The sequence below is a fragment of the Mus musculus genome, chromosome 8 (genome assembly GCF_000001635.26).
Source record: "Mus musculus strain C57BL/6J chromosome 8, GRCm38.p6 C57BL/6J".
Taxonomy (NCBI): Eukaryota; Metazoa; Chordata; class Mammalia; order Rodentia; family Muridae; genus Mus; species Mus musculus.
In genome coordinates this window covers 4,607,478-4,633,204 of record NC_000074.6, presented here as the reverse complement: position 1 = coordinate 4,633,204, position 25,727 = coordinate 4,607,478, and the positions used below count along the sequence as shown (strand labels likewise).

Sequence of the window (25,727 nt, the reverse complement as noted above, 5' to 3'; positions counted from 1 at the left end):
CTGCTAAATGCTTGCTGAAGGATTCACTGGATTTCCTGTGAAAACTCTCCACATTGCTTATTTTCATTGTTAGCATAATTCTCCTAAAGTGAGTAAAAATAACAAAAAGTATTATTAAAACCAGTCAGATTTTATGAGGATAATTCAATACTTTTTCCTTTTGGAATTTTTTGAGACAGGATGTCTCTACATCACTATGGCTGTCCTAGAACTCACTATATGGACCAATTTGGGCTCAAACTCAGAGAAATTGGCCTACCACTGTCTCTCAGGTGCTGGAATTATAGGGATTCACCTCTAAGACCAGCTCATGATTTTTAAAATGACATAGTTTTGAACTAAAGAATTGAAGGATAAAATAAGATTTGAAAAGAAACCGTCCTTGATTGGATGAACAGTAATACTTCTTGAAATTCTACCCTAATCATTTAAACTGGCAAGTCACTTCATATGTTCTCAATAATTGGGTTATTTTCTTTGCATTGTCAATTTCATCCACTTAAAAATGTTTGACACGTGCTTGTGTGCACACACTTGTCTCATGGTGCTCATGTGGCAGAGAGAGAACAACTTATTGGTGTCTACTATCTACTTCACCTACATGAGTTCTAGAGATGAAATCCAAGCAGTCATTTGGGTTTAAAATCATTTATGTATGAGCTGGTGTGTGGGTAAATGTGCTACAGTCCAAGTATAGAAATAAGAGAACAATTTGTAGGACTAATATTATTCTACCAAAGATTCAATTCAAGTCATTAGGCTTAGCAGCAAGCAACAAGACCATTCTCTAGCATTCATTTGTAGTTCTAGGAAAACATTAAGCACAAGAGTTTACTACTCAGAATAAATGAACACATCCCCATAAAAAAGCAGTATATCATTTGCATTTGCAAATAGGATTTATTATTCAGTTTCTCCTGTTTTCCTCCATCCTTAGATGACAATATGCTCATAATCTGAAAAAGAAATTACTATTTTACTGATGTATTGTTTCAATTAATCTTATGTGAACACCAGTAAGATGGCTCAGTAGGGAAGTCTGTGGTGTTAAAAGCTAGCATCCTGACACTGATTATCATATAAAGATAGCCAAAGTAGACCCCACAAAGTTGTCTTCTACTCTCCACCTATCTGTCATGGCCCAAAAATCCATAATTGCATTTTATACACACACACAGAAAATTTTAAAATCTCATGGCTGTTGAATTATATAGCATCTCTAGATAATTCGATTAGAAGGTGGTACTTCAAAATGAAGTGCCAAATGTTAACTAATGGGAACATGAAGCATGGAACATCAAGTAACATACATAGCCACAGCACATCCAACTACATTGTGAGACATACAGTTGATTGCTCACTATGCTACATCTCTTAACACATAGATGAAAACGCCACTTTGGTAACACACATGAGGCTTTACTGTTTCTTATATTCGCTTCTATTAAGCATTTCAATCCTAACATTGTTAAAAAAGAGTTGACACAACAGGACACTTTGGGGGGGGGGGTACATCTACTACTCTTGGACTTGTACCCAGAATGCTGGTACACGAGAGTCAAGAGTTCAAATATAGCCTTGACTAATTACTGGCATCCAAGCCAGGCTTGATGACAAATATCACCTCAAAGGACTTTGTGAAAATATGAAAAACAAAATGAACAACCACCCACCACCCTTTCACAGACACCCTTACTTGAAAAGTATGGTATTTCTCTTGTATGAGTTCTTTCTTATTTCCTAGCATCACAATGATTTATATAGTCTTTAAAATATTTACAGGGTTAAAGTGATGGCCAAGCAGTTAAGACAAGTTCATTCCGAGGATCAGGTCATGTTTTTGACAAATCCCCATAATTCTTGCTACAAGACCCCAGGGAATACACACACACACACACACACACACACCCCACCACATAATTAAAATGAAAATTATAAACAAATAATTTTTACTCATGGATGTTTTTCTTATGTAAGCATTCACTCCTTTAACTCGGATGTTAAGGAACCTAGAAGGTTACCTACAGTTTTTCTTCATCATGAATGGTAACAGAACGGAAGCACATAGGCATGAAGTTAGAGAAATCAATATTGCTCAGTTGATATTTTCTTGGAAAGAATTAAGAAATGCTGCCTTGCTGAAAGAAATACATCACTTGCAGTTGGCTTGAGAGTTTAGATCTGCACACTATTTCTAGGTCTGACTAATTCTTGCTGCATATTGAGGATGTGAGGTATAAGTCTCCTCTTTTAGCTGTCATGTGTGACACTTGTTGCACTGCCACGTTCATGGTGATCCCATAGCCCCATGGAACCATAAGTCAAATTAAACATTTTTTATAAGTTGCCCTAGGCATTATGTTTTATTACAGCAACAGAAAAGGCACTAATACACACCCCTCAACTTTTACATCTAGATGAGTTATTTCATGTAATTGAATTGTGAAATCCAAAAGGGCTATCTTATCCTTTATCCACGCAGCTATTATGAGTATGAATTTACAAGTACAAAGTAAAGAGGAGCATCATAATGCCTGGATTGTTGACACGTGTCAGATGTTTTCTCCAGAACAATAATTTTGGCTTACTTATAAAATTATATTAATTATAAATTTAAAAGTTCTTATAAAATCCTTATAGATCCCTCACAGTATGTATTCTTTCAGGTCTCTAAACACTACTGTGGTATGTAAAGCCTTTAACAGATTGGTTACACACTAAGGGTTTTGATATTGAATAAAGATACTATGAAATACAAAGCTTTACCACACTGACTACATTTACAGGGTTTCTTTGCAGTATGGCTTTTCCTCACAATTTCTGCTCCATGAACTACTGCTACATGTACAGGCTTTACCACATTGCCTATGTGTTCTTTTATCTAGCCATAAATAACTATGTTATGAAAAGGCTTTATCAAACTGATTACATTTGTAGGGTTTCTCACCAGGATATTTTCTTTTATATATTTGTAAATAACTGTTCTGAGAAAAGGCTTCCTAATATTGACTCCATTTATAGGGTTTCTCTCATTTACATATTCAAAGATGATTGTAATATGCAAATGCTATGAACAATAAAATTGTCCAAAGTACAGCCATTGTGTTACTAGACTTCATTTAATCATTGGTGAAACTAAACTCAAGTTCCCAGAACATAAGGGAGCTAGAGACTGCCTAATAACTTTCCATTATTCATCTTTGTTCCCCAAAACATCATAACTGTTCCTAACCATGGTCCTTATTTTTCATAACATACTGACTATTCCTAACAACAGCTTCAGTTATGCATCTTCTGTTCCCCAAAACGCAATGCCTGTTTCTAACCACAAAGAGAAAATGAATATAATTTTTAGGCTCTAAAACCTATGTTCTGCACCAACTGACAAAGATCAACTACATAAGGAATACTCCTAGCCCCAAATCTGATTGGTGGGAAAAATTGCTGTAGCTTGGCACAGATGTTTGTGGTTTTCAAGCTTTAAAGCCTGGTACTGTTCTGGCTCAGAGTTAAAGTTCAGCTCCTGAGTATGTTCTGTGGCCCTGATTGATCAGTAATGGCTTGACTATAATAAACTGTCATCAGCATTAACCTGGTATTTTAGTTGTGTTGGATCTAAGTGGGCTCCATAACACAAAGACTTTACCACATTGCCTACATTCATAGAATTTATTTCCAGTATGTGTACTTTCATGATGATGGTTATAAAACCACACAAAGCCTTCACCATATTAAATACATTCTTGAGGTTTCTTTTCAGTATGAATTCATTTGTGCCTTTGAAGAATACTGTGACATACAAAGGATTTACCACATTGCTTACATTAATAAGGTTTCTCTCCAGTATGTGTTCTTTCATGCCTCTGAAGATGACTGTTATATCCAAAGGCTTTGCCACACTGGTTACATTCATAAGGCTTCACTCCAGTGTGTGTTCTTTTATGCACTCGGAGACTACTATCATATGGAAAGGCTTTACCACATCTATCACATTCATAGGGTTTCTCTCCAGTATGTGTTCTTTTATGTACTTGGAGACTATTGGACTGTGAAAAGATTTTGCCACATTGATTACATCTGAAGGGTTTCTCTCCAGTATGTGTTCTTTCATGTTTTCGGAGTCTACTATGATATGCAAAGGCTTTAAGACACTGATTGCATTCATAGGGTTTCTCTCCAGTATGTATTCTTTTATGTTTTTGGAAACTACTGGGACATGCAAAGGTTTTACCACATTGATTACATTCATGAGGTTTCTCTCCGGTGTGCGTTCTTTTATGTATTCGGAGTTGACTGTGTAGTTTAAAGGTTTTACCACACTGGTTGCATTCAAAGGGTTTCTCTCCCGTATGTGCTCTTTCATGTATTCGGAGAGTATGGTGGTCTGAAAAGGCTTTACCACACTGATTACATTCATAAGGTTTCTCTCCAGTGTGTGTTCTTTTATGTCGTTTAAGATTACTATGACTTGCAAAGACTTTACCACATTGATTACATTTGTAAGGTTTCTCTCCAGTATGTGTTCTTCCATGCACTCGAAGATAGCTGAGACATGCAAAGGCTTTATCACACTGATTACATTCATAAGGTTTCTCTCCAGTGTGTATTCTTTTATGTATTCGTAAATAATAGTGTTGTGAAAAGGCCTTATCACATTCATTACATTGGTAAGGTTTCTCTCCAATATGAGTTCTTTCATGATTTCGAAGAATATTATGATGTGCAAAGGCTTTACCACATTGATTACATTCATAGGGTTTCTCTTCTGAATGAGTTCTTTTATGTTTTTGAAGAGTATTATGTTCTGAAAAAGCTTTACCACATTGAATACATTTGTAGAGTTTCTCTGCAGTATGTATCCTTTTATGTATTCGAAGATGGCAGTGATATGCAAAGGCTTTACCACATGGATTACATTCATAGAATTTCTTTCCAGTATGAATTCTTTTATGTATTTGGAGACTACCGTGATGTGCAAAAGCTTCACCATACTTAATTTCTTCATAGGGTTTCTCTCCAGTATGACTTCTTTCAGGTCTGCAAAGATAATTGTGAAACCTTTACTACATTCATTATATCAATTAATCTTTTTATCTTTAACAATCTGATCTAATTGTAAAGAAGAATCAGATCTTAACATTTTATTACTTTGTTTAATGTATCCCTTTGATATGGGTTGCTTTGCATCTTTGAAGATACCTATGATAGTAAGAGCATTTACTACATGGCTTATATTTATAGCATGCTTTTTCTCTATGATGGTTTTTACATATTTGAAGAGAACAGTAAGAACTTAGAACCTTACCACACTGATTGCATTCATAAATTTTCCTATACTGTAAGTCATACTACATTTGCCAAGTGAACCAGGACAAACAGAAGAATTTCCACATTTCTAGTACTCATAGGGATCTTCTGCAGTGTGAGTTTGTGGCTGTATTCCCAATGAACTTGGAAAACTAATTAATTGTAAACTTGTATCACATTCAGAAAATCTACTCAAAGTGGAGACTACTGAGAGGACTAAATCAGGCAAACTCTATGACAGGCTCCAAACCAACAGTTTGAAAGACTAGGCCTAAGTTTCTGTTCCCCAAACTGGACAAGTCTGGGCAAGTCAGTTATTGGAAAAATCATAGCCTCCATGGGCAGCCAATAATGAGCTGCCTCATCATCTGGCTGGAGGCAAAAATAAATAGTCACGTGAGTCAGCAACAGTTTCTAGGCTCCCCCTGGAAAGTCCCTGGAGCCCTAGCCAATCCTGTAGACATGCATATCCTGGATATACAGACAACCAATCAGGATAAAGGTCACCTACTCTTCCCTGAAATTCCCCAAATTGCCTTTAAATTAAGATGTGACACTCACATCTCCGTCTTCCATCCTGATGAATGGTAGACCCGTGAATGCTGGATTTTTGCAAAATAAATACTTGCCTTTGATACTATTTGAGTCTGAGGTATTGTTTTTGGCCAATCATGGACCCTTATACCACTACATATCTTCTAATTAGTTTTGAAGAGAGAAGTACATTGCTTCTTTCAATATTTCTATGCCTACATGGCTTATATCCATTGTGACAAATGATATATCTATTGAAAGAATAGCAAATGAAAGGTTTCCACATTGCATTCCCACAGTTCTGACTTTTTGTTCCTCATAGACATGTAGTATAGGGATTAAATTTTTTTCCACAACAACATTCTTGACTCTCATAAACTGCCCCTTTCACCAAACTTAGTAATATTACTACAGGCATTAGAGCAATACCAGCTTTAATATGGACTATTTGTTTATTAGAAGGTTTTGGAGATATACTTATTATCTATTCAATGTATATATCTTTTACAATATCTGAGTATTACAAGACCAAACAAACTGGCAGTTCTGTAGCACAGATCCAATGGGGCTATGATTCAAATGGTGATGTCTGCTAAGTCATTGTCTCCTTGAATTCTTTCTTAGAGGGATGATGTACAAACACAAATAAGATACCTGACACTGGGATATATGATGCCATGGTTTGAATATGCTTGGCCTAGGAAGTGGCACTATTTGGCATTGTGGTCTTGTTGGAGTAGGTGTGTTACTGTGGGCATGGGTTTTAAGACCCTCAATCTTGCTGCCTAGAAGTCAGTATTCTGCTAGCAGCCTTCAGATGAAGATGTAGAACTTAGCTCTTAGATCTTAGCTCTGCCTGTACAATGCCTGCCTGGATGCTGCCATGCTCTAGCCTTGATGATAATGGACTGAACCTCTGAACCTGTAAGCCAACCCCAATTAAAAGTTGTCCTTATAAGAGTTGCCTTGGTTGTGGTGTCTGTCCACAGCAGTAAAATGCTGACTAATACATATAGTTTTGTAAGAATTTACAACTTAAAGCAGTGCTTTTTAAAATGTTGCTGTTTTAAACACTTCTATGACACTGTAAAAAAAAATTTTTAAAGGCACAATTATATTAACTTGTACATGAAAATTACCTTCCATGTCTTCTAGAACTTTGAAAATGTTCTTCAATAGTTTGGTCTTCCAAATTGTAACCTAAAATATAGTATCAGAAAATATATGCTATATTATTGGAAATTAGACAAAATTTAAGTATCTTCATTAAACCTTAGAACCATGCCTGATTTATTCACTTCATTCTTCTTCATTCTCAATTGAACTTACAATAAAGAATCAATAACAAAAAAAAATGTGTCCCTTATTTTAAAAAGTAAGAATATTTACTGTTATACCTATAGCAGTGAGGTTCCAGTAGGTCTCCAGCATCACATCTTTGTAAAGACTCTTCTGGGAAGGATCCAGCAAAGCCCACTCTTCCGAAGTGAAGTCCACATGCACATCATCAAAGGTCACTGCATCCTGAAATACCCCAAACATGTGTACAACAAAAAGGTTGTTACTGGCAGCACTGTAAATGTATACTACATTGACAATATATTCTTATAATTCTGGTACTTCCAACACCTATTCCATAATACAGATGTTATAATGGAATTGCCAAGTAAGGAAATTGAAGAGGATTGTGACCCTTGATCATTTCTGTGCCTTTTGCAAGAGAAACACCTACTAAGAGAGAGAGAGAGAGAGAGAGAGAGAGAGAGAGAGAGAGAGAGAGAGAGAGGGAGGGAGAGAGAGGGAGAGAGAGAGAGAAAGAGAGAGAAAGAGAGAGAGAGAGAGAAAAGCAAAAAGATCAACAGTAGTGAGTACATATCAGAGAAATGATTTGAATAATTACTAACAAAAAAGATGGATAAGCTGGGTGTATTTGCTCATGCCTTTAATACTAGAAATCAGGAGCCAGAGGTATATGTTATCTCATTGAGTTGGATGCCAGTCTAGTCCATGTAATGAGATACAGGACATTCAGAGGTACATATTAAGATTCTGACACCCCTGCAAAAAATCAATTAAGCAAAAAAAAAAAAACAAACAAACAAACAAACAAAAAACAAAAAAAACAAAAACAAAGAACTCAGAGGTCTTTACTGAAGTTCCAGTTGAATACAGTTCTGTATTCATCTTCCTGAGACCTTAAGTGCCCCAGTTTAAACTGTAACATTAGTAAGATCTTACTAAAAGGAAATGCATGTTTACACAGTTATAAATAAATGAATAAAATATTAGCAATATAAATGCTGATCATAAATAAGCAACATATGGCAGGAGGGATGGCTTACCAGTGAAGTGCTCTTGCTAAGTCTTGCAAATAACTGGAATCACTTGCCAGTAATTACAAGGTGTCTTATAACTATCTAGTGTTCCAACTTCAGGAATTCTGAGGTCATGTTCTGACTACTATGAGGAATAGGCACGAATCAGGCACATAATCATGCATACATGCAAGATACTAATATTCATCTTTAAAATTAGAAACAAACATGACAGGTAGGAATAATGTCACACATCTGCAATTCAATGACTCAGAAGGCTCAGGTACCATTAACATCATGAATATACGCTGTCTTGAAAAACAGAATATACGCTATCAAACTTAAAAGTTGAAGATGTGGAGGAAGATCAGCACAACAGCATATGCTTGACTTGTACAAAAACCAACATTCCAGCACCATCAGCCAATATATAAAAACAAAAACAAAAAGTCAGTCATTTTGGCCTCTAGAACTCTACAGCCAGGTGGGTCTCCATGTTTGAAGTCTGCCTTGTCTAATTCCCACTTTGAGAACAGGGAAGGTTACACAGAGAAACTTTGCCTTCAAAACCAAAAAGAACAAAATTAAAAATATCAAAACAGCTGGGCGGTGGTGGCGCACTTCTTTAATCCCAGCACTCTGGAGGTAGAGGCAGGTGGATTTCTGAGTTCGAGGCCAGCCTAGTCTACAAAGTGAGTTCCAGGACAGCTAGGGCTATACAGAGAAACCCTGTCTCGAAAAAAACCAAAAAAAAACCAAAAAACAAAAAAAAATCAAAACATCTGGCTAGCAAAATAGCTTATCGTTGAATAAAAATTGCTTCTAATATAATTTAGTTGATTTAAAGAAAGAAGGTGGCTGATCAGTTTCAACCACAACCCAGTAGACATAAAGAACAGGAAATGGGTTGAGTTTATACATATTCAAATTTTATCCCCAATATGGAATTTAGAATGGCTCCTACTACAAAAGCTTCCTCAAACTCACCAAAAAAGAAAAGAAAAAAAAAAACAAAAGAGAGAAACAAGTGCTCAAAGACATCATACGATCTGGGAGCTTTTTGATTCAATCTATAATCTATAATCTGATCAGCCACCTTCTTTCTCATGCTGGCATGCCTTTGCCATTATAGACCATAACTTTAAATCTTCAACGATAAGCTATTTTGCTAGCCAGATGTTTTGATTTTTTTTGTTTTTGGGTTTTTTTTGATTTTTCGAGACAGGGTTTCTCTGTATAGCCCTGGCTGTCCTGGAACTCTGATTCTGGTCACTATAGGCTCATGGTCATCCCATGATGAAAATAAATTTATTTTAACTTCAATGATCTTCATACTCTGAAACAACTCATACTGTTCAAATGTCCAAAGTTTCTTCTGGCACTCAAGACAATCTCTTAATTGCCATATCTTGTAAAATCAGAAAACAACACACAATGGCACAGAATAGCCCTTCTCATTCCAATAAAAAGGAAATGTGTATATAGTGAACGAAAATTGAACCAAGGCAACAGACCCAGCAGGGAGGGCAACACCATATCCTGTAGCTCTGTCTCAGACATATAGGGCTTCAGTTTCAAATTGATAAGCTGTCTCTATCACTGCAACTTCTCATACATCTCTCACTTTGCTTACTTCCATTCCCTATATGCAGCTCTCTATGGCAGATACCTTGTAGTGTGAGTATCTCAACAGGTTCTAGTCTCAAAAGATAATGGAGGATCCATTCTCATAGCTTCACCCAATAAATGTTTAATCTCTTCACTGGAGCTCTGACTTTGTCAAACATGGATGGAAGCAACCGTGCTGAACTGAAATCATGAAGGAGGAATTCCTAACCTTTGAGTTTTGCATCTTTCTTGTTTCCAGAACCAGCACAAGATGGGTGATCCTGTCAGTTTGACTTCTAAATTCAAACAGACCCTGCTACACTTGAACCACAGTTGCAGCAGATTTTATATGAAGTTCTTTCCTGGGACTAGGAATAACTATGCCTCCTTCTTTCATTTATTTAATACTTAGCAGTATTACCATTAGGGCACGTACCTGGACCTTCTCTTTAATGGTAATAATCTCCTTGAAAATTCCTGCTTCTGTTTCAGCACTTGACTGCCATCTGAAACTACCTAGTGCTGTTTTTCTTTACAAAACATAAACCGCATTATTTCTGTCCCACATGTTGCTTTTTTCATCATAGATGTGACTGAGTCATTAGTAACAGCAATCCAACAGGTTTAGTATTTTGTCTATAAAATCAATCTATTATTTTTTAAGTCTGCCTTACTCAGTTTCTCAGGGCATGGCAGAATAAAAAAGATTTGGGGCCAAAATACTACACAAAAGACCTCAAGCTAAATTTTTCATGGAGTCTATTTTTTCACTGAAATCCTATGACCTTGATTTCTTCTGTCTGCCTCACTCTCAAAACTCTGATCTTCCAGGTCTTACATGAACAGCTGATTAAGCTCTCTGTACAGCTTTTTTATGCCATCTGCCACCTTAATTTCTAATATTTTTCACATTCTTCCAAAAAAGAATATTCCAAGTTTCTCTCCAGCAGCAAAATAACTTTTTACATATTATTTTGTTGTTGTTGTTCTAACTTGTTACTCTGCTGCTGTGAATGAATCCTCTAAGCAAAAGCAGCACAGGTAATAAACAGGTTTTTTGGGTGTTTCTGTCGGATCACAGTCTATCACTCTTTAGACCTAGAATAGAAACTCGTGCTAGAAAATGGGCAAACTGTTTCCTGGCTTGGTCTCTTGCCTGGTCACTGCATCATGCTAAGGTAGCTTCCCTATCCAGTCCAGGCCCACTTGCTTATGGATATTACCACCTTCAATGGAAGAGCTTCTCTACCTCAATCATCAACCAACATAATGTCTCACAGACATAGCAACAAGCCATTCTGATGGTGGCACACCTTCAACTGAGGCCCCCTCAGATGATTGTAGGTTCTGAAATGTTGAGAAACTAAAGCTAACTAAGCCACAGAAACAATAATATATAAGAAAGTTTTAACCATATGCTACTCCTGCCAGAAAACCACGTAGGCAGGCTGTCCAGATATCTACCAGACTATCTGTTACTCCAGACCAAAATTTCAAAGTTGCTGCAAGCACTGGACTAGAACACCAGAGGCAGCTTCCCCTCCCCATGCCTAAACCTCAAGTAGAATGCTAAGATTATCTCTCCATGACCTCCAACACTAGCAAGCATTCCTCTTGGAATATACCCACTAACCAGGTCAGTAAAAGAGGCAACATTCAGACAACACACTTTCAGAAAATTCAGAGAACAAACAGAAACCCAGAGAAAAAAATACTCAAACAAAACAAACACAGAAATCAGCACCTAGACCTATAATCACCCCAATCCCAGATGTCTAGACACCAGAATAAGAACATAATCAATAAAAACCAAAGAAATATTTCACCAACAGAGCCAAGTAATCATACCACACTAAGTCCTGAATGTTCCCATATAGCTGAAAGCCCAAGAAAAAGACCTTAAAACCAACTATATGAAAATGATAGGGATCCTTAAAGAGGAAGTACATAAATTCATTAAAGAAATATAGGAAATGGGATTGCAAGCTTGTACAACCACTCTGGAAATCAGTTTGGTGGTTCCTCAGAAAATTGGACATAATACTACCAGAGGATTCCGCAATACCTCTCCTAGGCATATATCCAGAAGATGTTCCAACCGGTAAGAAGGACACATGCTCCACTATGTTCATAGCAGCCTTATTTATAATAGCCAGAAGCTGGAAAGAACCCAGATGCCCCTCAACAGAGGAATGGATACAGAAAATGTGGTACATTTACACAATGGAGTACTACTCAGCTATTAAAAGGAATGAATTTTTGAAATTCCTAGGCAAATGGATGGACCTGGAGGGCATCATCCTGAGTGAGGTAACACAATCACAAAGGAACTCACACAATATGTACTCACTGATAAGTGGATATTAGCCCAGAAACTTAGGATACCCAAGATATAAGATACAACTTGTTAAACGCATGAAACTCAAGAAGAACGAAGACCAAAGTGTGGACACTGTGCCCCTTCTTAGAATTGGGAACAAAACACCCATGGAAGGAGTTGCAGAGATAAAGTTTGGAGCCGTGACGAAAGGATGGACCATCTAAAGACTGCCATATCCAGGGATCCATCCCATAATCAGCTTCCAAACGCTGACACCATTGCATACACTAGCAAGAATTTGCTGAAAGGGCCCAGATATAGCTGTCTCTTGTGAGACTATGCCAGGGCCTAGCAAACACAGAAGTGGATGCTCACAGTCAGCTCTTGGATGGATCACAGGGCCCCCAATGGAGGAGCTAGAGAAAGTACCCAAGGAGCTAAAGGGATCTGCAACCCTATAGGTGGAACAACATTATGAACTAACCAGTACCCCGGAGCTCTTGACTTTAGCTGCATATGTATCAGAAGATGGCCTAGTCAGCCATCACTGGAAAGAGAGGCCCATTGGACTTGCAAACTTTATATGCCCCAGTACAGAGGAACGCCAGGGCCAAAAAGTGGGAGTGGGTGGGTACGGGAGTGGGGGGGCAGTGTATTGGGGACTTTTTGGATAGCATTGGAAATGTAAATGAGAAAAATACCTAATTTTTTTAAAAAAAAAAAAAAAGAAATATAGGCAAGCACAATCAAACAGTAACAAACACTTGAAGGAAATACATAAAATAGTTCAAAACCTAAAAATGGAAATAGAAGCAATAAAGAAAGCACAAACACCCTGATACTGAACTACACAGAGATTCAACAAAAAAGAAAACTTCAGACCAATTTTGCTTTTGAAAATTGTTGGGGGGGCTGGAGAGATGGCTCAGTGGGTAAGAGCACCCGACTGCTCTTCCGAAGGTCAGGAGTTCAAATCCCAGCAACCACATGGTGGCTCACAACCATCCGTAACAAGATCTGACTCCCTCTTCTGGAGTGTCTGAGGACAGCTACAGTGTACTTTACATGTAATAAAGAAATAAATAAAATCTAAAAAAAAAAAAAAAAAAAAAAAAAAAAGAAAATTGTTGGAAAAATATTTTTAAAAATTCTCACAAACCCAATCCAAGAACACATCAAAAACATCATTCCCCATGATCAAGTAGGTGTAAATACAGGGATGCAGGGAGAGTTCAGCTCAATATACAAATATTGATCAACTTAATCAACTGCATGTACAAACTGAAATTTTAAAATCACATAATAATCTCATCAGATGCTAAAAAAGCCTTTCACGAATCCAACATCTCTTCGTGTTAAGTCTAGAAGAAATCAGAGATTCAAGGCACATACCTAAACATAATAAAAGCAATTTACAGAAAGCCAAGGAAACATCAAATTAAATGGAGAGAAAAGTGAAGCTGTCTCATTAAAATCAGGAACAAGAGAAGACTGCCCATCTCTTCCTATCCCAGATACAATTTGAAGTTCTAGCTAGAGTAATAAGGCAACACAAGGAGATCAAAAGGATACAAATTGGAAAGGAAGAAGTCAAGATATGATAGTACACATAAGCAACCCCAAAAATTCTACAAGAGAATTCCTACAGCTGATAAACAACTTCAGAAAAACAGTTGGATATGAAATTAACTCAAACAATTTAGTAGAACTCCTTTATACAAATAATAAACAGGCTGAGAAAGAAAGTAGGGAAGCAACATCTTTCACAAGTGCCACAAATAATGGGAAATATTTTAGTGTAACTCTAATCAAGTAAGTGAAAGATCTGCATGACAAGAACATCAAGTCCCTGAAGAAAGAAACTGAGGAAGATTTCAGAAGATGAAAAGATAACCCATGCTCAGAGACTCATAGGATTAACATAATGAAAGTGGTCACCTCATCAAAAGCAAGCTGCAGACTCAATGCTATTCACACCAAAATCTAACACATGTTTCACAAACCTTGAAAGAGCAATTCTCAACTTCATACAGAACAACAACAACAACAAACCCAGGATAGCTAAAACAATCCTGAACAATAAAAGAAATTCTGGAGGAATCACCATCCCTGACCACAAACTGTACTGCAGAGCAATCGTGATAAAACTGACATGGTATTGGTACAGAAACAGACAGGTTGATCAATGAAATTGAATTAAGGACCTCCAAAAACCCATACACCTGGGGATCTTTGATTTTTGACAAACAAGCTAAAACCATACAATGGAAAAAAGAAAGCATCTTCAACAAATGGTGCTGGTCTAACTGTATGTCTGCATGCAGAAGAATGCAAATAGATTAATATTTATCAACCTGGACAAAACTCAAGCCCAAGTGGATCAAGGACCTCAACATAAAACTGGATACACTAAACCTAATAAAAGAAAGTGGGAAATAGCCTTGAACACGTTGGTACAGGAGACAATTCCTGAACAGAATTTCAATGGCTCAAGCCCTAAGATCAACAATTGGCAAATGGGATCTCATGAAAGGGAAAGCTTCTGTAAGACAATGGACACTGTCAATAGCACAAAATGGAAGCCTACAGATTGGGAAAATCTTCACTAACCCTATATCTGACAGAGGGCTAATATCCAAAGTCCATAAAGAATCCAAGAAGTTATACTCCAACAATTCAAATAACCCAATTAAAGATGGGGTACAGAGTTAAACAGAGAGTTCTCAACAGAGGAATCCCGAATGGCTGAGAAGCATTTAAAGAAATGTTCAAGATCCTTGGTCATCAGGGAAATGCAAATCAAAACAACCTTGAGATTCCACCTCACACCAGTCAGAATGGCTAAGATCAAAAACTCAGGTGACAGCAGATCCTGGTGAGGATGTGGAGAAAGAGGAACACTCCTCCATTGCTGGTGGGATTGCAAGCTTGTACAACCACTCTGGAAATCAGTCTGGCGGTTTCTCAGAATAGTAGAAATAGTTCTACCTAAGGCCCTGCTATACCACTCCTGGTCATAAACTCAAAAGATGCTCCAACATATAACAAGGACACATGCTCCACTATGTTTAGAGCAGCCTTATTTATAATAGCCAGAAGCTAGAAAGAACCCAGATGTCCTTCAACAGAAGAATGAATACAGAAAATGTGGTACATTTACACAATGGAGTACTACTCAGCTATTAAAAAAAATGACTTCATGAAATTCTTAGGCAAATGGATGGAACTAGAAAATATCATTCTGAGTGAGGTAACCGAGTCACAAAGGAACACACATGGTATGTGCTCACTGATAGGTGGATAGTATGGAAAGAGCATGGAATACCCACAGTACAACTCACAGACCACAGGAAGCTCAAGAGTTAGGAAGACCAAAGAGTGGATGCTTCAGTTCTACTTAGAAGGGGGAACAAAAGAATCAAGGGAAGTAGAGGGTGGGAGGAAGAGAAGAGAGGGAGGGGAAAGAGGGGCAGAACCAGGTATGGGAGGAGATGGAGGAGATGTGCAGAGGGAAAGGAAAATGAACAGAGGTGTATAGCAATGGGGGATGGGGAATTAGGGGTAGCAACTAGAAAGTCCCAGATGCTAGGAAAGCAAGAACCTCCAAGGACCCCACAGGGATGATATTAGCTGAAATACCCAACAAAGGGGAGGAAAAACTTATCGAGACCATATCCAGAGGTTAGGCGTGGCCCCTGGTTGAGCGATGGGGGCTACCCACCCATCTCCAAAATTTTAATCCAGAATTTCTCCTGTCTAAAGGAAATACAGGGACAAAGAATGGAGCAGAGACTGAAGGAAAGGCCATCCAGACCTTGCCCCACCTGGAGATCCATAGCACACGCAGACACCAAACCCAGTCACTATTGCAGATACCAAGAAGTGCTTGCTGACAGGAGCTTGATACAGCTGTCTCCTGAGAGGCTCTGCCAGATCTGGATCAATATAGATGTGGATGTTCACAGCCAAACATTGGGACTGAGCAAGGGGACCCCAATGGGGAAGTTAGGGCAAGGACTGTAGGAGCTGAAGGGGTTTGCAACCTCACAGGAAGAACAACAATATTAACCAACCAGCCCCCCAGCCCCTCAAAAAAAAAAAAAAAAAAAAACCCTCACAGCGACTAAACCATGATCCAAAGAGTACATAAAGGGTAGTCATGGCTCCAGCTGGATATGTAGCAGAGGTTTGTCTTATCTGGCATCACTAGGACGGGAGCCCCTTAGTCCAGTGGAGGACTGATGACCCAGGATAGGGGAACACTAGGCCAATGAGGCAGGAGTGGGTGGGTGGGTTGGGGAGCACCCTCATAGAGGCAAGGGGAGGGAGGGGGGATAGGGGGTTTATGGAGGGGAAACTGGGAAAGGGGATAACATTTGAAGTGTTAATGACTAAAATAACCAATAAAAAGATGAAAAAAAGAGAAATACTCCCTGGTAGAGGGAGTGAAATCAATAAGATACTATTTAACCTTGCCCCTGTGTGCAATGTTAGCTGCTGAGATCTACAACTTGACACACAAAGCTATGCACAATAGCCTGTGTCTCAAATTTTTGTGCTTGCTTAACTGTGTCAATGTGGATTTTACCTATCTGCATAGGATAGTCCCCTTAATTGAAAATTCAATATTCACTGGCTCAAGCTAACCTACCCAAATTTTACAACCACCAATCTGATCTGCTTTCATTCACATGCATGAATTAACACATGATAGGAAATTACAAAACCACTCACCCTGCCTAACTAAGGTTCTTCTTCAGAATGGTGCACTGACTCCCTTCCGCAGCAGTCTGCGATCTAGTTACTGCCTCCCCTGCTTCCCCTGCAGTGTACAGCAAACTGTTCCTCCTATTCTGGTCTGAAGACAAAAGCCATGCTCCACATGCAAACCCTTTTCCTGTTAGTGCAATGGTCATGACTCAAATGAGTGATTTTTTAAAACTCTGTTGTAACATAGCCATTTATCCTTAGAATTTAGGAAACTGAATCAAGCAAGGTCATTGCCCTGCGGATCAACTGACTAGGATCAAGGTGACCTGAGTCAACATAGCTTGACTCAGAAACATTTCTCGTTTACAAAAGACTGAAGATGCACCTGTCCTAGAACCTCTTCCCAGGGAAAAATCATCCCATACACAATTAAAGGATAATGAAAATCCCTTTCAAAATTGCATGCATTCAGCTCTGGCTAAGAGTAAAAGAGGAGCCATCCTAGAACAGATTCTGTATTCTACATACGCTATCACCCTTACGCCTCTTTAGGTTCAGGCCCCAGGTTATGTTTTGAACAATTTAAATATGAACTGGAGACTGCCAAGTCTAGCCACTTAGACAGACAGGAGATATACACAGTAAAAATATTCCCAGAATTATCCCTTAAGTACACCAGTGTCCTCAAACTACAGTGACAGGTCCTCAAAACTAAGTGACAGGGTGCCAAGTAGAAGGTTCCAGATAAAAAAGATAAGAAAAGTAGAAGATAGAAAATATAAAAGCTGGGGTGAGGAGGCCTTACACAAGCTGTTTTATACCAAGTAAGCTTCTTAGTAAGAACAGTATTTTCTATACTACTTCCAGGGGAAATGGGAGACTTCTTTGAAGTCAGCAGAAAATATCATACAAAGGACAAACTTAGGAGGAGTTTAATAAACAGGGCTGGACAGGGGAACACAAGGTCTTTCAAGAACAATATTGACCAAACCCACAGTAGCCATGGGACTGAGAGCCACAGCCCACTGTGGTGGGAAGAGCTGAAGCAACCTCTCCTGAAAGGCCCTGGCTCTAGACCACTACCAGCTCTCCCAAATATAGTCATGGCTTTAGAGAGTGTCTTACTTAGGGTTTTATTGCTGTGAACAGACACCATGACCAAGGCAATTCCTGTAAGAACAACACTTAATTGAGGCTGGCTTACAGACTCAGAGGTTCAGTCCATTATCAAGGCAGGAGCATAGCAGCATCCAGTCAGGCATGGTGCAGGAGGAGCTGCGAGTTCTACATCTTCATCTGAAGCTTGCTAGCAGAATACTGGCTTCCAGGCCGCTAGGATGGGGGTCTTAACCCCCAAACCCAGTGATACACCTACTCCAACAAGGCCACACCTACTCCAGGAGGACACCACCTTCTAAAAGTGCCACTCCCTGGGCTAAGCACAGTCAAACCATTACAGAGAAGGAGCTCTATTTTATTCTCAATAAATCAGGGCCTTAAGGAAAGCTGCCAAGTCCTAGGCCTCAGACTGTTACTAGCTCTGAATGCATGTTCCTGGGCCTGAGAAAAAGCTATGTCATTCTCCATACATGAGGGCTTCATGGAAAGCCTTGCTTTATCAGGACAGCCCTCAACACAACCAAGCCCTTTCCTTTCAAAGAGTTATCACCTAGCGTACTCTTGCCCATATGGCAGAACAAGAAGAAAATATACCTGTAGAGTACATCAGGTCTTTTTTTTTAATACAGTATTTCTTTCTTTCTTTTTTAAAGATTTACTTATTTGTTATTTATATGAGTACACTGTAGCTGTCTTCATGCATACCAGAAGAGGGCATCAGATCCCATTACAGATGGTTGTGAGTCACCATGTGGTTGCTGGGATTTGAACTCAGGACCTCTGGAAGAGCAGTCAGTGCTCTTAACCAGTTGGTTATGACCCTGTAATGCCCCCTGAGAGCAGCTTGATAGAGGCCTGTTTTTAGACCTAGTGGCTGGTTGTAAATCAGGGGAGTGTCCTTTGTTATGGTTTGGAACCATATTTCAGGACAATCCTAGTCAACAAACATGTGTATCCTAGCATCTTAATCTCTAACAGGTCTGGTTAGCATACTACTTCTCTGTAGGAAGTCTTAGCTTGATAGCCGGGCGGTGGTGGCTCACGCCTTTAATACCAGCACTTAGGAGGTAGAGGCAGGCAGATTTCTGAGTTCGAGGCCAGCCTGGTCTACAAAGTGAGTTCCAGGACAGCCAGAGCTACACAGAGAAACCCTGTCTCGAAAAAGCAAAGAAAAAAAAATTATTTGATATCACTTACTCTTTCTAAGCACTGGTAACTACTTCACATCATCTTCTACATTACAGCTAGATATTGGAGTGCTGCTACACAGCACTTGAGATACCTTGTACAACCTCCACAAGATTAACTCCAAATGGATCTTACACCTAAATGTTAAATGCTAAGAACTTGTAGAAGACACTAGAGAAACTAGGGCTATCCAAGTTTGTCTTCCTGCCAAGGATGTTTCTACACAGAAGACCCTGCTTCAAATGCACTGATCCAGCCTCCAAAGTGAAGTAATTCTGAGGCCACCACGAGGTCCAGGGAGTGACTAGAGACCAGAGGGGGTGCAACAGGCTGCCGCTTCCCACTCAGCCCCAGGAAGGACCTACCACTCCAGCTCCCAGCTGCTCAGTCGCCTGCTTCTCCCCTTTGCAGACTATGACCTTGCGCTCACAATATCAAGATTTTGGATCTTGTCTGATTTCCCCTCACAGCATCCAGCAGCAGCACACAGAGCACAGCACACCAGATCAGTCAAACCTGCTCAGCTACAGAACGGAACCTGCAGCAGGGCACCCCGGGGGAGCTGGGGGGGGGGGGGAGACCCTCCTCCTCTTCTGACTGGCAGGTGTGCCTGCAGGCCCTGATTGACCAACAAGTCTTGAACATCTTGAGTACCTCCGTTAGGGTTGGAGCGTGCTGAAGTGTCCAGGGCCAGACCATTTCCAGATATACAAAGATCCGCATTTCCAAAGTCCTTGTGCCTTCCCACCCAGCCTCTGGGGAGGACCCACCACTCTCACTCCGGCTGCTCTTCCCCTTGCCGTGGGGAAGTGACCCTGCTCTCACCATGCCGTGACTGCAGAGCTTGCCTGAGCTCTCCTAGCCGCACCAAACAGCAGTACACAGAGCACGTCACACGGAACCGTTCGAGCTTCTCAGCGGCGGAGCTGGACTTGCAGTATGGCACCCGGAAGAACCCGCCTCTTCTGACTGAGAGGCCTTCCTGGAGAACCTGATTGGCCAATGAGTCTTGAGTGACAGGAACACATCCCTTTGGGTTAGAGTGTGTTAAAGAGACAGAGCATAGTGGTTCCTGGGCCAGGCTTCCACGCCGAGGACCGACCTTTCCCAGATATGCAGAGATTCGCATTTCAATAGCACTTTTTCTTGTCCTCCAATAGCTACCACAGCCAGCCCTTAGGGAGGCCCTGCCACGGACCACCCCAGTCGGGTATGAGGGTTCCTGGGAAGAGGATCCTCGAAGGCTAGGTGGGTAAGGATTTGGCGGTGACAAAACAAACACAGAGGCAGTTTGAATCTGAATATATTTTGCAGTCCTCATGCAAGGGTTTTTATGCATAAAGAAACAAATATTACAACTCTGAGCAGATGTGTTCAGTGAAGCAGTCAGATAGAACATATATCATCATAGTCATTTGGCACAATAAAATACAGAATCATCCAAGAATTACAACTTCTCAAAAAGTGTGTTCATTGACGCAATCACGGATAGAACAGGTAATGAAAGAACTCAGTGGGGAAACCCCCACTCAGCTCCCGATTCGGCGTGCACCCAAGAATCGCGAATAGAACACAACACCTTGATGTAACAACAAGAGGTTTTTTAATGGCGGAGCTCCGGGTCGAAACGTATCTCACACAACAGGAGACAGTGGATTCGACCACGAGGCTTGGAAGCTAGGGGTTTTTATAGAAAAGGAGTGGGGCTGGGGGAGGAATTGGCGCGGTTTCACATGATTGGTCCATTTAAACATCAGCAGCCTGTAACATTTAACTTAGGTCAGAGGGGTGGGAGCTAGGGAGGCGATGGGCTTGCCCGGGCATGTCCTGGTCTGTTCTGCTGTGTTCTCAGCCCCAGGTTTCAAAGCTCACAAACAACTCTTTGGGCTATTTAACATACATTACATGAATTACAGTTTTATTTCCTTTCAGTAACATCATTGTTATTTGGCACAATAAAAATCATCTAAGGCTAGTGGCAAATTTCCAAGAAGAAATTAATACATTTTTAAGGTCAGTTATTGTTTAACATTTAGTACCTGATTTTTTGTAAATCTTCAAAGCATAAATTTAAACTATTTTAATTCTTTTTATTTAAAGGCTTCCTTAAACAATTTACCAAAGCCTACTTCCGATGATGTAAGACCCCGAGCAGTGACAGTAGGGGGCTTTTAACAGCTAGCTGAGGAATTGGGAGGAGTTTGGAGGAGAGTTGAGAGGAGTTGGGAGGAGATAGGAAGAGTTGGGAGGAGTTGGGAAGAGTTGGGAAGAGTTGGGAGGAGAGTTGGCTACAACTCTTTAGCCTCCTCTCTGGTGTCTATCTCCATGTCCTTGTAGGTCTTCCTACAATTATCGCATCTCTGGCTGTAAGGCACAGAAACAAAAAGGCTTTTGGCTGGCTATAGAGAACAAAGAGCTTCTTTCTGGCTGTATTTTTAGAGATCAGGGAAAACAAGCTTGGGGAACGTCCAGGGGCTTTACCTTCTAGGGAGAAACTCTCTAAGTCGGGTCTCACATTGACACTCATGCAGCCCTATAGTTTTATTGTTAGGAAAGTTTTTATTTATCAATACTATCTTGTAAGTGATTTATAAAGTGAAACACTGGTTTTCCTGGAGATATAAGGTCATGGCTAGTGACCCCCATCTTAAGGAATGGTTTCTTACCTGTTATTCTCGCTTAAGATCATAACTTAGGCTGTCAGGAACATCTCGTAAATAAGAAAAAGAATAAAAAAAGACAAAACAGATAAATTGCCATGAGAACTACGGCTCAATATTTGTTCTGGCCAAGAGTTCCACAACCTGTTCTAGGAGGGCTCCTTTTTTTGAAGTTTTTACTTCTGTCTGTGGAACTTGTCACACAGATTCTATTGTGGTTGGTGTGGAACAGTGGCACTTTTTCTTGTCTTTCAATAGCTACCACAACCAGCCCTAGGGAGGCCCTACCACTCCATCTCCTTGCTGCTCAGCTGCCTGCTCCTCCTCTTTATGGGCCTTGACCCTGCTCTCACCTCCACTGTGACTTCAGAGCTTGCCTGGGCTCCCCTCACAGCACTCAATAGACACAGCCCTTTTTTTCCTCCTGGAATCAAGGTGTATAGCTTGCTTAGCCTATTACTCAACTCACAGTGGAGTTATCAGTCTGTCCCACAATTGGAAGGGTGCTCAGAATATTAAGCATTAATGAGAGATTTTAGGGAACAAGATTTTGGTTTTGTAGCTTCATGCTAGGTTCAGCTACTTTAACCTGTGGGGAATAAGACAAAACTTGAAGAAAAACAGGAAACAGATGACAAACACTGTGGAGCACTACTGTGAGTGAGCATATCTTCCTCAGTGGGAAGGTGAAAAACAAAAACAAAAACAAAACCCCACAGCTGTCTTAGTCTAGGATGTCCAGATGAACAAAATCGATAGATTGAGTCTACATATGTAGAAGTATTTGTATACCCACAGAAAGTTGAAGAATACACTAGTGGTTCAGTCCATGTGGCTGAATGTGTCAGTGGTCTTCAATAGGTAACATAATCCTCAAGAAGCAGGCTCTAATGCCATTAAAAAATGAACTTGCTATCCAGAGGTAGGGAAAGCGAAAGAGAAAGAACTAACATCTTCAATGTTCTTCATATATGTAGGCTGCCACCAGAAGCTTTGGCCTAGGTTAAAACTGGATCGTGTCACCTCAAAAGAATCAGATTAAAGAAGGGTTTTCCCCAAATCCCCTCAGTACCCAACTCTTTGGGTTTTAGTTAACTCCAGATGTAGTCATGTAGACTAAGAATAATAGCCATCACAACAGCCAAGACAGAGGAACTGAGATAATTTCCACTCTGCCTCCTTCCCATGGTAGTCCAGGAAAGCATGAGAGTCATTCCAAAGCAGTGATTTTATTCAACAAAGGAAATGTTGCCATTTACTTAGGAAGTCTGGATATGATATGTTTGCCTAGTCGTAAGCATGTTAAGTTAAATCCTTTTCTGAATGTGGTCAGAGTGTAATAGCAGAGATATTTGAGAACATTCTTAGCTCGAAGTCATGCAGAAGGATGTGAATTATGAAAATGATGGACAGAAACGCCTCTGGAATGTTCATCCTATGCCATAAGGTCTTAGCTAAACACAAGTAAGCGACACTGTGACAGTGGATTGCTCAGGAGCCAATGCTACCTATCGATTATGATATGTGATCTAACAGACAGAGATATCAATGCCTCAATTCTCGCATATACAAAGAACAAAAAAAAAATGAAAATTCAGAAAACATAAAGGAAAAGTCCTTTATCAGCACTATGAATACTGTTCTTAGAGGAGCAGCTTTGCTGAACTATTCTATCTTCACAGTAAATCTGTTTTGCCACTGAGCAGGCTGGCTCAGAGGAGTACCACAGCTGCTTCCGTGCAAGACCAGGAGTTCATTTTAAGTGCTCCTTACTTTCTGCACATCTCAGGGCTGTGACATCACTATATAGAATCCTATTTTTTTTTAAGGTTTACTTATATTTTATATGTGTGTGTGTTTGTCTGTATGTGTCTGTGTTCAGTGCCAACAGAAGAAAGCAGGAGAATCCTGGGACTAGAGTTACAACAAGTGGTTAGCTACCATGTGGTTTCTGGGAGGGGAACCTGTGTTCTCTGTAACAACACCTATTGATCTTAACTGCTAATGTATATCTCTGGCTACCTTTTAATTTAAAATTTATTTTATGCATTTAAATTAAACTATATTACATCACTTCCCCCCCCTTCCAGTTCTCTCTCCATCCCTTCCTAAATTCTTCTCAGCCAATTTCTTCCTTGTTAAGTATGTGTGAATAAATATGCTCATATGTGACACCCTCTTCCCCAGCCTGTGATGGACAAGCAAGCAGGTCTTGAGCATCCACCAGACAGGCGGAACAGAACTTGGATAAGCAGACCTTGAATATTTGCCACAATAAGCAGGATTTACAGACTCTGTACAACAGGCTCTACTGGCCTGAACAGAAACATCTGCTTTGGCTGCAGCTATGAGCTTTGATGTACTGGAATTTATGGGCTGACAAGATATGGAAACTTATCAAATTGGCTGCTATGCTTTTGTTACCCTACATCACTGTTCTGGGGATGGGTTTTGTGGTTTTCCCTTTTGTATACACGGTGCTGAATATGAAACTTTGAGCCTTGATCAGAACCTTGTCTTGGCTTCATGTTTCTCTTGCGCGCGCGCGCGCGCACACACACACACACACACACACACACACACACCCTTTCATTTCCAGCCCTCTATTCAGGTGAGTCCTGCATGACAATAATCCACTGGACAGCTACAGTCAAATATATTAATACAATTTGCTTATTCCATTTCTGTTGATTGTGTGCATATGATTTCAGGATTGACCATGTTGCATTAGATAGCTAAATAGGAAGCTTGTTTGCCTGATGCTAATTTTCCCACCAGCTGGAGAGTTCCACTTTTTAATGGGCAACAGGATGTTGAGGTTTGGAGCTAAATTTCTAGACAATCCTGGTGAACAAACATGTGTATCTTAGCTTCCTATTCTCTAACAGGTCTTGCACTCACAAATAACTAGTGAAATCTGGAATGTTAAAAACATCACAAGGAGGGGGGGGGGGCTGGTGAGATGGCTCAGCGGTTAAGAGTGCCGACTGCTCTTCCAAAGGTCCTGAGTTCAAATCCCAGCAACCACATGGTAGCTTACAACCATCCATAACGAAATCTGATGCCCTCTTCTGGAGTGTCTGAAGACAGCTACAGTGTACTTACATATAATAAATAAATAAATAAATAAATAAATAAAACATCACAGGGGCCTTTTCTCCATAAAGGAGATAAAATACTTGCATTAAATCCAAAAGACTGGGAGTAGATTTTTTATTGGTTATTTTATTTATTTATTTATTTATTTATTTACATTTCAAATGTTGTCCCACTTCCCAGTCCCTGCTCCGCAAACCCCTCATTCCATTGCCCATCCCTTTGTCTCTAAGAGGGTGCTCTGCCACCCACCCGCCCACTCCTGCCTCACTTCTCTAGCATCTCCCTCTGCTGGGACATCAAGCCTCTACAGAACCAAGGGCCATTCCTTCCACTGATGGCAGATAAGGCAATCCTCTGCTACATATGCAGCTGGAGCCATGGACCCATCCATTTTTGGTTGGTGGTTTAATCCCTGAGAGCTCTGGGGCATCTGACTAGTTGATATTGTTGATCTTCTTATGCGGTTGCAATCCCCTTCAGCTCCTTCAGTCCTTCCCCTAACTCCTCCATTGGTGTCTCCAGGCTCAGTCTGATGGTTGGCTATGAGTATCTTCATCTTTATTTGTTGGGTGCTGGCAGAGCCTCTTAGGGGACAGCTATACCAGGCTCCTGCCAGGAAGCACTTCTTAACATCAGCAATAGTGTCAGCGTTTGGTGTCTGCAGATGGAATAGATCTCTAAGTGGGGAAGACTCTGGATGACCTTTCCTTCAGTCTCTGCTCATTTTTTTAGACCCTGCATTTCCTTTGGACAAAAACAATTATGGGTTAAAATTTTTGAGATGGGTGTGTGACCCCCATCCCTCAAGTGGGGGGCTGCCTATTTACTGGAGCTGAACTCTACAAGTTCTATCTCCTTTGTTGGGTA

General features: G+C 40.1%; 1 protein-coding gene across 3 annotated transcripts; it reads right to left on the bottom strand.

Annotated features, from left to right (window-relative positions):
• Positions 1 to 632: 632 nt before the first annotated feature.
• Positions 633 to 20,035, bottom strand: Zfp958 (zinc finger protein 958). Of its 3 annotated transcripts, none has more exons than NM_145591.5 (4): positions 19,927 to 20,035; positions 7,239 to 7,365; positions 6,981 to 7,041; positions 633 to 5,037 (listed from the first exon to the last, which is right to left on the bottom strand). In NM_145591.5, the coding sequence occupies exons 1-4, from the start codon at positions 19,927 to 19,929 to the stop codon at positions 3,825 to 3,827; spliced, it is 1,404 nt and encodes a 467-aa protein (NP_663566.1). In that variant the 5' UTR covers positions 19,930 to 20,035; the 3' UTR covers positions 633 to 3,824. The 3 variants fall into 3 exon arrangements, with proteins under 3 accessions (NP_663566.1, NP_001355334.1, NP_001355333.1); NM_001368405.1 differs by having other exon boundaries at positions 19,872 to 19,947; NM_001368404.1 differs by lacking the exon at positions 19,927 to 20,035 and adding an exon at positions 19,756 to 19,865.
• Positions 20,036 to 25,727: the final 5,692 nt, after the last annotated feature.